The sequence below is a fragment of the Hoplias malabaricus genome, chromosome 7 (assembly GCF_029633855.1).
Source record: "Hoplias malabaricus isolate fHopMal1 chromosome 7, fHopMal1.hap1, whole genome shotgun sequence".
Classification (NCBI taxonomy): domain Eukaryota; kingdom Metazoa; phylum Chordata; class Actinopteri; order Characiformes; family Erythrinidae; genus Hoplias; species Hoplias malabaricus.
This window is the reverse complement of record NC_089806.1, coordinates 28116953-28131955: the sequence shown is the minus strand read 5'-3', so window position 1 is coordinate 28131955 and position 15003 is coordinate 28116953. Positions and strand designations below refer to the sequence as shown.

At 42.7% G+C, this 15003-nt stretch overlaps 1 protein-coding gene across 4 annotated transcripts in view; it reads right to left on the bottom strand.

The window, feature by feature from the left end:
• Positions 1 to 15003, bottom strand: part of tshr (thyroid stimulating hormone receptor) — a 132546-nt gene that overhangs the window by 69965 nt on the left and 47578 nt on the right. For 3 of the 4 annotated variants that reach the window (XM_066676396.1, XM_066676399.1, XM_066676400.1), the window contains exon 2: positions 10765 to 10836. In XM_066676396.1, coding sequence (XP_066532493.1) covers positions 10765 to 10836 — 72 coding nt within the window. Of the gene's footprint in view, positions 1 to 10764; positions 10837 to 13310; positions 13345 to 15003 lie in introns of all 4 variants that reach the window. The other variant, XM_066676397.1, reaches the window with a different exon arrangement.

The window sequence follows — 15003 nt, the reverse complement described above, 5'->3', positions numbered from 1 at the left end:
CCCCTGGTCATTAAAAACAAAAAGAGAGAGAGGACGGTAACCTTTGGGTGCTCACCCTGGATACACATTTTTGAATCTCTTGCAGATGCTGAGATGTGTGTAAGATCTGTTGTATAGTGCTAACAGTTTGGCAGTTTGGTTTGTAGTGAGTATCGAGCAGCAGTAGAGATGGCTTCCTCTGTTTTCTTGCTAGGCTCAGTTGGGATGTATTTATGAACTGTAGGAGAGAAGATTTATTTACTTTAGCTAGTCATTTTAAAGTCTCGACGCCAAGATCTATGCTAAAGGTAGAGGTCTGCAGATTTCTGATGGAAAGACTGGTGGAGTTGGGTGTGTTAACTGTGCAACCAGTAGTGGACACTACATGTGAAGTGGTGGGTTCGCCTATTATGGAACCAGTGCCTGCTCAGTGGGGGAACTTCTCCCACTGCTGGGCAGCCTGAGGTGAAAGTCTTATTCCCAGTCTATGGAGGAAGGTAGGTTGAAAGTCCATTTAACTCAACTCCAAATGGAGGCAAGAGACAGGGCATAGGCATAGCAGTTTGAGTTTAACCTGGCTGTTAGTAGGATGGAGTGTGAAAAGGAAATACATATGCATGAGTTGAAAGGAGTTTGCCTTTTCTCCTCCACCGCTGGTTTCCCTGGCCCCCACTTCTCACACTGATGCACCTGAGTTGGCACAAACTAGTATCCAGGCACCAGTTAAGACTGTTAATTTGTCTACAGTATCAGACATGCACAATGCCACCAGTAATATAATTGATATAAGTAAGTACATGTCTGTGGTCCCTCCTTTTAGGGAAAGTGAAGTAGATACTTATTTTAGTGTTTTTGAGAAACTACTACATTGCATCGGCCAGAGGAGATATGGGCTGTTTTAGTACAGTGCAAGTTGGTGGGAAAGGCACAAGAGGTTTTTTCTGCCTTATCACTTATTGATAGCTCACAGTACAAGGTTGTAAAGGCTACTACATTGCAAGCATATGAAATTGTCCCAGAGGCATATAGGCAGCATTTTAGAGTCTGTCATGTTTGATAAGTGGTGCAATGCTAGTAAAGCTAATTACTTTGAATCTATCAGAGAACTTATGTTGATTGAGGAGTTAAAAAACCGTCTTCCTGAGCGTTTCGCTGTATAGTTAAATGAGCGAGCGGTTGGTACTGCCCCACAAGCAGGAGTTTGGGCAGATGAGTTTGTTCTCACGCATAAACAGGTTTTTAGGTTAAATGTAGAGCATGTCTGAAGGCAGGTCTAAATTACAGCATAACCTCTCACCTCCACAGTCTCAAGAGAACGAGTGTTACTATTGTCATCGGCCTGGGCACAACTGCAGTGAATTGTTTTGTACTTAAGAAAAAGCTAGAATAGCAGATTAATCAAGGTGTAAGCTCTAATAAGCCACCTTCTAAAGCAGTAGCTCTGGTAGGACCATTGCATTCTGACATTATGTCCCCACTAGAGACCAATCTAGACCCGTCTTACCAGCCTTTTGTGTTGGATGGTTTTGCTCGCTTGTCAGATGCTGATGATTTATATCTGTTAAACTGTTAAGGGATACTGGGGCAGCCCAGTCTTTAAGTGGATGTATTACCATTTTCAGATCAGTCATATTCTGGCTCACATGACATTTGGCTTGAAATTAGATACATTAAAGCACCATTAAATCTCGTTCAGTTGAACTGCTCTCAGGTAAATTTAAAACTGCAATTTGTGACCAGCTACTGGTCAGTGGGATTCATTTTATTCTGGGTAATGATATTGCAGGTAAACAAAAAAGATGTTGCCTATTTTAGAGGTTTTTGATACCCCTCTTGCTATTACTGTACCAGATAAGAATAAAGAGGAACAGTCAGAAGTTTATTCTACTCAACACGGGCCCGGTCTCACAAACTGAAAGACGTGATAGATATATCTGATTCCTTCTTATGTGCTGACTCGGACAAGAAGTTAGGTTCTACTACTGTTAACATAGGTGAGCAGATGAAGCAGAGTAAGCTAGATGGAGTTGGGGCCCAGCAATTTGGCAGTATAGTGGGACATGATCAGCTTATTGCAGCACAAAAAGCAGACTGTAGATTACTTAAGTTTTTTTCTATATTATGTGGTAATGATGCCGTAGCTGATAAACAGGTAACATATTTCCTTGAAGCTGGGGTTCTGATGCGTAAGTGGAGTCCGGTTGTTAATCCAGAGCTTAAATCCTTAAATGGCATGCCTCAGTAGTGTACTGGGTTACAGCTTTCTGTAGCCTGCAGGGGTGGATTTGGCACCCTACTGTGTTCTTTTTATTGTTTTTATATTGGCAATGGACACTCTCAGTAATTAAAAATAGATATACTGTTATGTTGCCCAACATTACAAATATGATTTTGAGAAACGAACCCCTGGTTTCTGATTAATTACTGGTCCTGTCACTGGCTCTGTTATGCTTTTAACAATTTTTTCATGCTTTGGGAGCGGCACAAAAAAAGGGAATTCAGTTATGAGATTTCTCTGTTAAGTTTTCAATGGCCAGTGTGCCATGATATTTTGTGATTTCATCTTCCAACGTTTTTGTTAATAGGTCATTCTTTTATATGACCTTTTCTTATATCTTCCATTTCAACAAAGGAGGGTTCTTGAGGTATTTTATGTAAAAATCTATTACACAACACAATTTATAAACTGAGTGACATTGCTTAGGACTTCAATGTTAACATAAAATACTGAGGTGAAATTATTAATTTAAGTTTAGAAAGTAGAACATCTCTTCCGGCTGACAGGTCGTGTGCTAGGTTTGATTTGTCGCTGTTTATTAGCTAAGTCCTTTAGATATTTATTTACAATCTGTATTACATATTTTTGGCATTGCTTAGTGTGTTGTCTTTATCAATCTTCCTAATCCGTTGTGTTTACTAACTTCATTTTCGTCCATGGCATAACTCATTTACGTTTTGTCTTCTCTTGATTATGGCACCTGCCACGGCGGATCAGCTGGGAGTGGGAAGCCAAGGCCTTCCCCCCTCCACTGCAGCTAGCCTTCACTTCTCCCAACCGGTTTGAGGTGCTCAGCTTCTGGCCTTCATCTGCAACTGCTCCAGCACTGAAGACTAAACAGGGCAGTGTTCTTATTGGAGATTCAATAGACAGACATTTAAAAGTGCTGGGTACTAAGAGTAATACAACTGTGTCTTGTCAGCGTGAGGACTTGGGCACTCTTGTTCTCCACGTGGGGACAAACAACATCTCTGCCCGCTGCAGCGAGGTCCTGAAGGAGCACTACCAGATTGGTGCGGCATTGTCGGCTTGGACTATGTAGACAACTATTTAGTTATTTAAACAAATCTCACCTAAAGTCATTAGACCATTGCTTGCAATAATAAACTCATCCCTCAACATTAGATATGTACCTAAAACTCTGAAACTAGAAGTAATCAATTAAAAAAACGCAATCTTGAGCTCATAACTACAGGCCAATATTAAAACTCCCATTTATTGCTAAGATTCTAGAAAAAGTCGTGTCACAGCAGTTGTGCTCTTACCTACAAAACAATGAGATTCTTGAATTTTTTTCTATTTGGATTTAGACCAAATCACAGCACAGAGACATCTCTAACAAGACTTACTCTTTTCAATTGATGAGGGCAGTATCTCTTTTCTGGTGCTACTTGACCTTAGCACAGCGTTTGATACCATAGATCATATGATTCTACTTTATAGGCTGTAAAATCTGGTAGGAATAAAAGGATCTGCCCACTCTTGGTTCAGATCCCATTTGTCTGTTATCAATTTGTTGTTCTGAATATTAAATTCTCACATCATACTTTAGTTAAATATGTTGTTCCACAAGTGTCAGTGCTTGGCCCTCTATTATTCACACTCTATATATGTTGCCACTGGGTAGACTAATGTGTAAGCATAGTATTCAGTTCCACTGCTGCGCTGATGACACACAACTGTATATATCAGCCAAATCTAATGATATTGTTTGTCTACATAAAATAACAATGTCTAATTGAAATTAAAACCACTGGATGACCCAAAATGTTCTCATGTTAAATTCTGATAAAAATGCTGCTATTAATCTTGATAATTCAACAGTAATTCACAGTACCATTATTTGTCATGCACTCGTCCTGTTATGCCTGTTTTCTCCGCCATGTGCTCTATCAGCACATGGCTCTGTCTGTAATTGTCCATGTCTCTGCCCTTATCCCGCCTTTGTTCCTCCTCCTCGTCTGTGTCTCATTTGTTACCCTGCCCTCTCATTATCAGTTTCAGGTGTTACTTGTCTGGTAGATTTATGCAAGTTTCCTTGTGTCATTTCCTGGTATAGGTCATTTGTTTCACTCCCCAAGTCATGTTGGTCTTTTTCCATTGTTGCCATGTCATGTTACCCAGTCTGGTCTGTCTGCCTCAGTCATTTCCTGTGTCATGTTATTAAGTCTGTCTTCTGTGTTTTCTCTAGCCCTCTGTGTTAAGTTTCATATTTAGCTCTGTGTTTAGGTTTAGCTTTAGCTCTCTGTGTTTACTTAGCTTTCTAGGTCTTTGTGAAGCATCCCTGTCTAGGTCTCTGTTAAATATCTCTGTCAAGGTCTTTAGTCTGTCTTTCTTTCCTGTTTGCTTTAGTTCTCCGTTTTAGGTTTAGTCTGTCTAGCTCTTTGTATTTTAGTTTAGTCTGCTTACCTCCCTGTCTGTCCCTGTTAGCTCCCTGTGTGTTATCTTTCTGTTAAAGTTTCTTTGTTTTGTTAATAAATTATCTGTGTTTTAGCAAGTGCGTCCGCCTCCGTCAGTTCGCCCCCCGTGATTCGTGACAGAATGACCGATCAAGTAAAGGACGCAGCTAACACTGAAGGATATTTTCGAAAGTTGAAAGAAGTCCAAGCGTCAATAATCCAGGTGCTGATCAAGACGAGGACTTCAGAGGAATTGACTCCTGAACTGATTGACTGCTCCAACGGGAGAAATCAGACCAAAAGGAGTCGGCGAAAGCAGTGTGCTGGAATCTCCCCCTCGCTGGAGGATTTTCCCCTCAGGTCCGGGGAAATTTTTGGGGGAGGGTTGAGGGTAGGGGCTGTTAGCCTTCATCCTCAGGACAAGGGAGGTGAGGCTAACAGGGGGGATCCAGGATTGAAGAAATCCCTCAAGAGTGCGCCCATCAGTCCCCCTAAACCCTCTACAGCTCCAGCACGTGTCCCAGGAGCAGCAGAACCCCCTGCCTTCGTGGACGTCGTCGCAGGGCCCCCTGCTTCCAAGGATGTCACTGCAGTCTCCCCTAACTCTCAGGACTATCTTTCAAGCAACTATTCATGTCTGGAGGACTTTTATAGGCAATATCGCTCTGCTGCTCATGTCCCCGTGAAGGCAGCTAACATGGACATGTCTTCAGAGAAAGCTATTGCTCTGGCAGAGAATGCACTGGCCATAAGGATTGGTGATCAGCCTGTCATTGTGCAATCTGTCATGGGAGTACCTGCTGAATTTGGAGGCGGTCCTAACTGTAAGGGTTTTATTCTGCAGTGCAAACACTCTTTTGAATATTTGACCTGTTCTCCTCTTCCTCCTGTCATTTTCCAGGTCATGTTTGTCAAATCTCTCCTTAGAGGAGCGGCGTTACAGTGGGCAGAACAGTTAATTAAGGAAAAGGCCCAGGATCTTACCCCGTGAAGGCGGCTTCCATGGCCGCTCCTGTCCCCGAGAAGGTGGCCACCCAGGCCACTCGTGTTCCTGAGAGGGCGGCTTCCTCAGCTGCTCGTGCTCCTGAGAAGGTGGTTTCCTCAGCCGCTCGTGTTTCTGAGAGAGCGGCTTCCTCAGTCGCTCGTGCTCATGAGAAGGCGGCTTCCTCAGCAGCTCGTGTTCCTGAAAGGGCGGTTTCTTCCGCCGCATCTGCTCCAGAGAAAGCGGCGTCTCCCGCTGCTTCTGTTCCAGCGAAGGCGGCCACCAAGGCCGCTCCTGTCCCTATGAAAGGCGGTTTCATCTGCCACCCCTGCTCCAGAGAAGGCGGTGTCCCCCACCTCCTCTGCACCCGTGACGGTGGCTCCGGCTGCCTCTGCACCCGTGACGGTGGCTCCGGCTGCCTCTGCACCCGTGACGGTGGCTCCGGCTGCCTCTGCACCCGTGACGGTGGCTCCGGCTGCCTCTGCACCCGTGACGGTGGCTCCGGCTGCCTCTGCACCCGTGACGGTGGCTACGGCTGCCTCTGCACCCGTGACGGTGGCTCCGGCCGCTTCTGTAACCGTGACTGTGGCTCAGGCCGCATCAGGTCATGTCCGTAGATCGGCCCCTAGGACTTCGGGGCCGATTCCTAGAACTGTGCCCAGGTTGGTTCCTCAGACTTCCCCACAGACATTTGCCAGTCCCCAGTTGTTTTGATTCTCATGTCTGTTCCTGTCCTGGTTCCTGTCTCTGTCCTCATGCCTGTACCTGTGTCTGCCTTTGTCTCTGTTCCCATCCCTGTCACTGTGTTCGTGTCAGTCCCTGTAAACGTCCTGGTCCCTGTTCCCCTGCCAAGTCCTGTCCAGTTCTCTGTTAATCCAGTCCAGTCCCACTTTCAACCCTCTGTCCTGTCTCCATTCCAGTCCCCTGTCCTGTCACCTGCCCATGTCCAGTCTTCTGTCCCTAAACCTGTTCAGTCACCTGCTCCTGTCCCACCTCCAGTTCCTAGTCTCGTCCAGTCCCCGTTCCCATCCAGTGTCCTGTCCAATGTCAAGCACCCTGTCCAGTCTCCTGTCCAGTTTCCTGCTCCAGTCCAGTCTCATGTGTCCAGTCCCGCCCTGTCTAGTCCTTTCCAGTCCTAAGTCCTGTCTCCTTTTCCCTTTTTTCAGTCACCTGTTCAGTCCCTTGTCTGCTCTCCAGTTTTGTGTCCAGTCCGTCCCCCTCTTCATTCCAGTGTTTCAACACCCGTCTCTAGTTCTGTCTTGTCTCCGTTTCTGTACTCTGTCTTGTCCCAAGTCTATTCTCCTGTAGCCACCCTTTGTCAGTCTCCTGTCCTGTCCCGAGTCCAGTCTCCTATATCGGGTCCTGTCATGTCCCCAGCTCCTGTGTCTGTTCCTGTCTTGTCTTGAGTCCTGTCTCCTGATGGTTCTTTGTCTTGTATTAGTCTGTCTTGTTTTCCGTGCTCTCTTCTGCGCCAGCTCCTGGGGGGTCTAGGTGTACACGCCCCGGGAGTTGCACGTTCAGGAGGGGGCATCTGTCACGCACTCGTCCTGTCATGCCTGTTTTCTCCGCCATGTGCTCTATCAGTACATGGCTCTGTCTGTTATTGTCCATGTCTCCACCCTTGTCCCGCCTTTGTTCCTCCTCCGTGTCTCATTTGTTACCCAGCCCTCTCATTATCCGTTTCAGGTGTTTCTTGTCTGGTAGATGTATGTAAGTTCCCTTGTGTCATTTCCTGGTATCGGTCATTTGTTTCACTCCCCAAGTCATGTTGGTCTTTTTCCATTGTTGCCGTGTCATGTTACCCAGTCTGGTCTGTCTGTCTCAGTTGTTTCCTGTGTCATGTTATTAAGTCTGTCTTCTGTGTTTTCTCTAGCCCTCTGTGTTAAGTTTCATATTTAGCTCTGTGTTTAGGTTTAGCTTTAGCTCTCTGTGTTTAATTAGCTTTCTAGGTCTTTGTGAAGCATCCCTGTCTAGGTCTCTGTTAAATATCTCTGTCAAGGTCTTTAGTCTGTCTGTCTTTCCTGTTTGCTTTAGTTCTCCGTTTTAGGTTTAGTCTGTCTAGCTCTTTGTATTTTAGTTTAGTCTGCTTACCTCCCGGTCTGTCTCTGTTAGCTCCCTGTGTGTTATCTTTCTGTTAAAGTTTCTTTGTTTTGTTAATAAATTATCTGTGTTTTAGCAAGTGCGTCCGCCTCCGTCAGTCCGCCCACCGTGATTCGTGACATTATTTAAAACTTTGGTTTTAAATAATTAGGGGTAGGTTTTGATTCGACTCTCACATTTGATACCCAGATATCTATAATATATATATATATATATATATATATACACTCAAAACCACTTTCTTCCACTTACAAAATGTTGCCAAAATTTTATGCATATTTTATGCTTAAAAGATACAGAAAAACTAGTACATGCATTTATAACTTCACGTATAGAATACTGCAATGCTTTCTTAGCAGGGAGCTCATGCAAAGTGTTACACAAACTTCAGTTACTTCAAAATGCAGCAGCCAGGGTGCTCACTAGAGCTAGAAATTTTGACCATATATTCCCAGTTCTCTCATCCCTACACTGGCTACCCATAAATTTCACATTGACTATAAAATTCTCCTCTTAGCTTATAAATCTCTAAATAGTTTAGGCCTGTAGTATCTTGCTGAACTTCTCATACCTCCTTCTGATCTCCTGTCACGTACACTTCGTTCACAGGATGCCCCCATGATGCTCTTAATACCTTGCATTAAGAAAACCATACTCTTTCTCTACTTGTGTTATAGCTGGTTGTCATATCATACTTTGTATTAACTCTGTCTTACTACATTAGTTACAGATTTTTTTTAAGTTAGCTTTCTGTTAACCATCAGCCAGACTGAAGTCAATCTCTCTCTCCCGCTTGTCTGTTACGGGGTTCTCTTTCCTGGCCTGTGGATGCTTTTTTTGCAGGACAATTTTGCCCCTGCTTTACCATGAACCTACTAACCCCTTTATTTCCCCCCTTGTCTGGTTTTCTTTCTCATGCCTCAAGATGTCCTGTTCCTGCTGCTCTCCTGGTGTTGCCCTCATCTTGCCCCTTACTCTGTATATCCTGTACAAGATCTTGGCCTTGTCTCACATACAGTATCATGCTTGGCCATGCTGTTGCTGATGCTGTTTTATCCCAAATTAACTCTTCACCTGCTTTTCCCCTCCCACATGTAGCGAATTGCTAGAAAGTAGTAATGACTTAGCTAGTTTCCAATATTTAAATACCAGCGCTAAATACCAAAGGTAAATATCTGGGATTAATTAACAAGAAATATAAAATAATACTGTGGGCCAATCAGAAAAAACCTAGGATCGTCTACGGAGCCGAGGACGACACCACGCAAGAGATGACACTGCACCACTGCTCTGAGATTTGGAGGTTAGCCTCCTTTTAATAAAAAGGTAAGTAAAATATTATAAAATAAAATACAAGAAACAGGCAGGATACTCAATATAAATAATACACCTTATATTACTGTTATATATATATATATATATATATATATCGGATAACTGTATCTGTATCAATATTTATATACTACTACCCGGGTAGGAAAATATGTATATTAATAAGAAAATATATATTTATATATTTATTTATACACCAATATCTATCGATATCAAAATATCCCTTTTTTTTCTGTGTGTGTATATATGAGTAATTAATGTCCGGTTGTTTCACAGGTGGCAGTTGGAACCGAGTATGTGCAAAAAGGTCCAGTCTGTGGAAAGGTATGTGTTTCTCCTACCACACTGGAGAGTAGTGAAAGTTCAGCAACAATGAAAAGAAAGGGGTTTCACAGAGCAGAGTTGTCCACAGCACTTGTGGACAGCTTCCAGGGTCGGGATCCAGGGAGGCTCGCCATCAAATGTAGAAAAGGGGGGTCCAAATTGAATCTAGCCAAAAACCTGACCTATAATAGGTCAACATCAAGTTTTTATATGAACACATATAAGCTTTAAACATAATAATTCACATTCAACTACACATACTCACAACATCTTTACCTTCTTGACCAATTAATTGAACATATTTACAATAATTGAGATTTATGTACAGAGAAAATAAAGATAAATGCACTGCTTGGCACACAAGGGGTTAAATTCTCGCAACGCGCGCGAATTTGTGGCGCGCTTATCGTGGGCTCACAAAGGCAATATATCCAATAAATAATCATTCATATAAGCTATAAAGAATTTTAAAGAGTTATATTGACACGTTTAAGCACAGGCATCACCATAATCCCAATGAAAATGCATGGTTAGCGTAGCATAATCGGCTAGCGCAGTAATTACTAAATTAACTCACCGATGCAAAACTCAGTGTAACCAGCTAATAACACTCCTCTTCGCCACGGAGGGCTTCCCAGGTCCACCAACTTGGTGATCTAGTCTAAAGATGGTTTACTTGCTACCACTTAAGTTTTTACTACATAAATCCAAATTTTTAATCTATCTTTCTCCTTTCTTCTGCAGATGCCTTCTGCTCACGACGGCTGCTCGACCCATATTCTCAAAAATATATAAAATAATTATTTTTTAAGTGAATAAAGTTTCTGTTCCTCACATATTTGTGTCTTTATTTATTTATAATATTTTCAAAGCTTCATATTCAATTTCAGCTTCAGTCTAACTCAACTTTTGTGCCCTTTTAATAATAAAATATTCTTTTAATAAATCAGGCTTTTATAACATGGGTTACACACAGAATCACTGACCACCTCCTCCTTCCTCATAGTCATATCATTAATGTTTTACCTTCACATTACTATAACCCATTTCTGTTATCAGTTCACTTTTACTTCTATTTTATTATCTGTTGTGCTCTCTGATGTCGATCCAAGGAGGATGGGTTCCCCCGTAGGAGTCTTGGTTCCTTCCAAGATTTCGTCCTTGTGTGCTGAGGGAATTTTCCTTGCCACTGTGGCTTGCTTATAGAAGGCTTGTACCCAGATCTCTATAAAGCTGCTTTGTGACAACTTTGTTGTGAAAAGCGCTATATAAATAATATTAGATTGATTGATTGAAAACAAAACATTTTACTCTTTGAAGTACTGCATTTTTGGATTTAAGGAATGTTGAATATGAAACACTTCACCCACATTACTGAGACGTTCACCATGTTGACAAAGGCATCCTGTGGCACTGACGTCAGTCGTGTCTCATAGAGATGTCTGAAAAATAATAAATTAAAAAAACAAAATAAAAACAAAGGCAATTTATATATATATATATATAAAACTAAGTGCTCATTATTAAACAGACACACAGCTCACATGGAAAATATTAGAACAGTCTTAAAAACCTAGGGCTGGGAGTTTGGGAGAGAGTGGGGCACGTATTCTGTGATCTTAAAAAGGGTAAAATATATGCAGATGTGTTAAATAAAGAAATATTAGCAAACACTACAAACATTTTGCATATATAACACGTTCATCAAAAGTCTCATCAACAGGTAATAAGATATAATGTCTAATTCTTCAAAAACGGTACCAGCACAAATTATGATTTTTGTGGCACAAACGAGCACAAAACGCGACACTAACGAAAGGACACGTTTTTATTGCATTTCTCATCATATGAGAAGCCAGCTTCATGGAGGTCTGTTTCCAGCACAAACGAGGCACTAACGAATGAGACCAGTTTGGAGCAATTTGGACACTGATGAGGGGCTGAGTGACATCACTCATTGAAACTTTATAGCTAAATAACTCAAGAATAAAAATGGCACAAACGTTTCTTTTAACGGCACAAACCAGCACAAACGAGGCACTAACGAATAGCCACTTTGGAGCGATTTGGACGTTGATGAGGGGCTGAGTGACGTCACTCGTTGAAAATTTATGGCTGAATAACTCAAGAAGTAAAATGGTACTAGCGTTTATTTTAACGGCACAAATCAGCACAAACAAGGCACGAATGAATGAGACCACTTTGGCGCGATTTGGCCACTAATGAGGGGCTGCCTTACGTAACAGGAAATAATAATAATAATAATAAATTTTATTTCATAGGCACCTTTCTGTCACTCAAGGACACCTTACAAAGAGTATAAAGTAAAAAATAAACATAAATAATACAGAAAAACACACAAGTATACAGTATTGGAGAATAAATAAATAAACAATGTAACAGTCATTTTAAAGGAAAGGCAATCTTGAACAGGTGGGTTTTGAGTGAAGACTTGAATTGTGTGAGTGAGTTTATGTTCCGTATGTCGGGGGGTAAAATGTTCCAAAGCTGGGGAGCAGAGCAGCTGACAGGTCTACTTCTTATGGAAGTGAGACAGGCAGGGGGAACAGTCAAGTGAATGGAGGAGAAGGACCTGAGGGTGCGAGAGGGAGTTACAACATGGAGGAGATTGGAAAGATATGGTGGAGACAGATTGTGGATGGCCTTGAATGTTAACAGAAGAATCTTGTAATCAATGCGTAACCTGACTGGAAGCCAGTGGAGCTGTTGCAAGACAGGAGTGATGTGGTGGATGGAAGGGGTTCTAGTGATGATACGGGCAGCTGAGTTCTGGACCAGTTGAAGCTTGTGGACAGATTTGTGTGTAATACCAAAAAGGAGGGAGTTGCAGTAATCAAGGCGGGAGGTGACAAGACTGTGGACAAGGTAGGCAGTGGTATGGGGAGTAAGGGAGGGGCGGAGACGGTTGATGTTACAGAGATGGGCAGACTGGGTAATGTTATTGATGTGAGATTGAAAAGAGAGAGTACTGTCAAGGATGACACCCAGACTCTTTACTTATGGGGAAGGGTGAACAGAACAATTGTCAATGTTAAGAGAAAAGCTGTCATTTTTGGATAATGTTGATTTAGTACCAATGAGAAGAACCTGTTTTATCGCTGTTGAGTTTAAGTAAGTTTGAGGAAAGCCAATATTTTATTTCCGTTAAGCAGTCAGTAAGGGGGGAGGGAGGTTGGAAGTGGGCTTACAGGCAAGGTAGAGCTGGGTGTCATCCACGTAACAGTGGAAATTGATGTTGTACTTACGAAAAATATGGCCAAGGGGAAGAAGATAAATGATGAAGAGGAGGGGCCCCAGGACCCCCCTGGGGCACACCTGAAGTGACAGAAGGGTGGGACATGAAACGTTTAAGCTGGATGTACTGAGTGCGGCTGGAGAGGTATGATTTGAACCAGTTTAGAGGGATCTGAGTGATACCAATGGAGGATAGTCTATTGAGGAGGGTAGTGTGACAGATAGTGTCAAATGCTGCACTCAGATCGAGGAGGATGAGGATGGAGAGTAAACCAGAACCAGCTGCCATTAGGAGGTCATTGGTGATTTTTATGAGAGCAGTTTCAGTGCTATGGAGAGGACGGAAGCCAGATTGGAACTGTTCATACAGTTTGTTTTGAGAAAGATGAATATGAAGTTGAGACGCTACTATTTTCTCAAGAATTTTGGAAATGAAGGGTAAATTTGAGATTGGGCGGAAGTTATTGAAATTGGTAGGATCAGCACCAGGTTTTTTTTAGAATTGGAATAATTACAGCAGTTTTAAATGATGCAGGAACAGTTCCAGTGGAAAGAGAGGAGTGGATGATGGCAGAGATGAGAGAGACTAGAGAAGGAAGACAGGCTTTAACCAAAACTGTGGGGAGAGGGTCCAGCTGACATGTGGAAGGCTTTGACTTACGGATGATATCGGGCATTTCTGAAGTGGAAGGAAGCTGAAAGAAGGAGAAAGAATGAGCATGAGGAGGAAGTTCACAGTTAATATAAAAGATGGGTAGTAAACTGAGATGCTGGTGAACCTTCTAGATCTTATCAACAAAGAATGTCATGAGTGAATTACAGAAAGCAGTAGAACACAGATGAGATGGTAGAGAGTCTTATACAGAGAAAAGAGTGATTTGGTGTTACCTTCATTAGCTGAGATAATACCAGTGTAATATGCAGATTTGGTTTGAGTAATACAGTCCTTGTAGCATAACATATGATTATTGTAGATGTCTTTGTGAACAGTTAGACCAGTTTTCCAGTGGAGTTGCTCGAGTTGCCAGCCTTTGGCTTTCATGAGCCGAAATTCCGGCGTAAACCAGGGGGCAGAACGAAAGAAAGTAACAGACCTGGTTTTTAGCGGAGCGAGGGAGTTGAGTAAAGAATTATGTCCGGTGTTGTAGTGTGAAACCAGCTCATCAGGGGTGGTTAAGTTATTAGTGTCCATGAGGGAGTAGGTGTTGGAGGAGAGAGAATCCAAATCAATGTCCTTAATATTGCGGAAAGAAATGAGGCGGGGAAGCTTATTGATGCAGAGAGAGAGTCTGATATTAAATGAGAGGAGGAAATGGTCAGTTATTGGGAGTTCATCCGCTGTGTTATCGAGAGGGGAGACACAAGAACAGCAGATGAGATCCAAGATGTGTCCCTTAGAGTGAGTAGGAACATTAGTGTACTGTTGGAATCCAAAACCCTCGAGGCACGATGTAAAATCTTTAGTGAGAGGGTTATTGATATTGTCCATGTGGATATTAAAATTTCCCAGCACTATATTGTTTGGTGAGAGGGTGGACAGGTGTGTGAGCAAGGCAGCAAATTCATTTAGAAACTCGGGATTAGGTTTTGGGGGACGATAAACGGTGGTGATGATGGTGCGGGTGGATCCAGACGGTTGACACATGGCTGATTCAAAAGAGGAGAAGGAAGGAACAGGCACCTGAGATTTTTCGTGGTGAATTATCGCGACACCTCCTCCCCGGCCGGTGCTACGGGGTTGGCAGATGTAAACAAACCCCGAAGAAGTGGATTGATTAAGTTGGGAGAAGTCATTGGGTTGTTGCCAAGTTTCAGTTAAGAAAAGAAAATCCCTTTTACGGTCAATTAGGAGATCCTGAATTAGATGTCCCTTGCTCGTGAGTGAGCTTATGTTGAGCAGCCCAAAGTTGACGTTGGAGTTATCACATTTGGCCGGAGTGTTAGCCGACCGGGCTAGGCAGGCTAGCACGCTATGGGCAGCGACCCGGCAGGTATTCTAATTCAAACACTACCGCACACTACCGCTAGTGCAGTTTCTGAACCATTTAAGGTGGAACGTAGCCCCAACTATGTGCTAATCTCCTAAACTCCAGCTCCTGCTGCAGTGTGTAGACTGCGCTAACCGAGCTTTCACATCCACGACCCATTTTTACGTTTTTTTTATTTCTTTGTGAATCTATACAAACAGCAGCGCAAACAATAACCGCAGAGATTTGTACGTCCGTATTTATGTGTCTCCTATGAAAGTTATCTGTTAGGTTGAGGAGTTTAGTGGGTCGTGTAGTGTGTTAAAATCGACAAAAAACAGCTATGTACTGTGAAATACCCAGTCTGTTTACAAACTGCTCAGACTT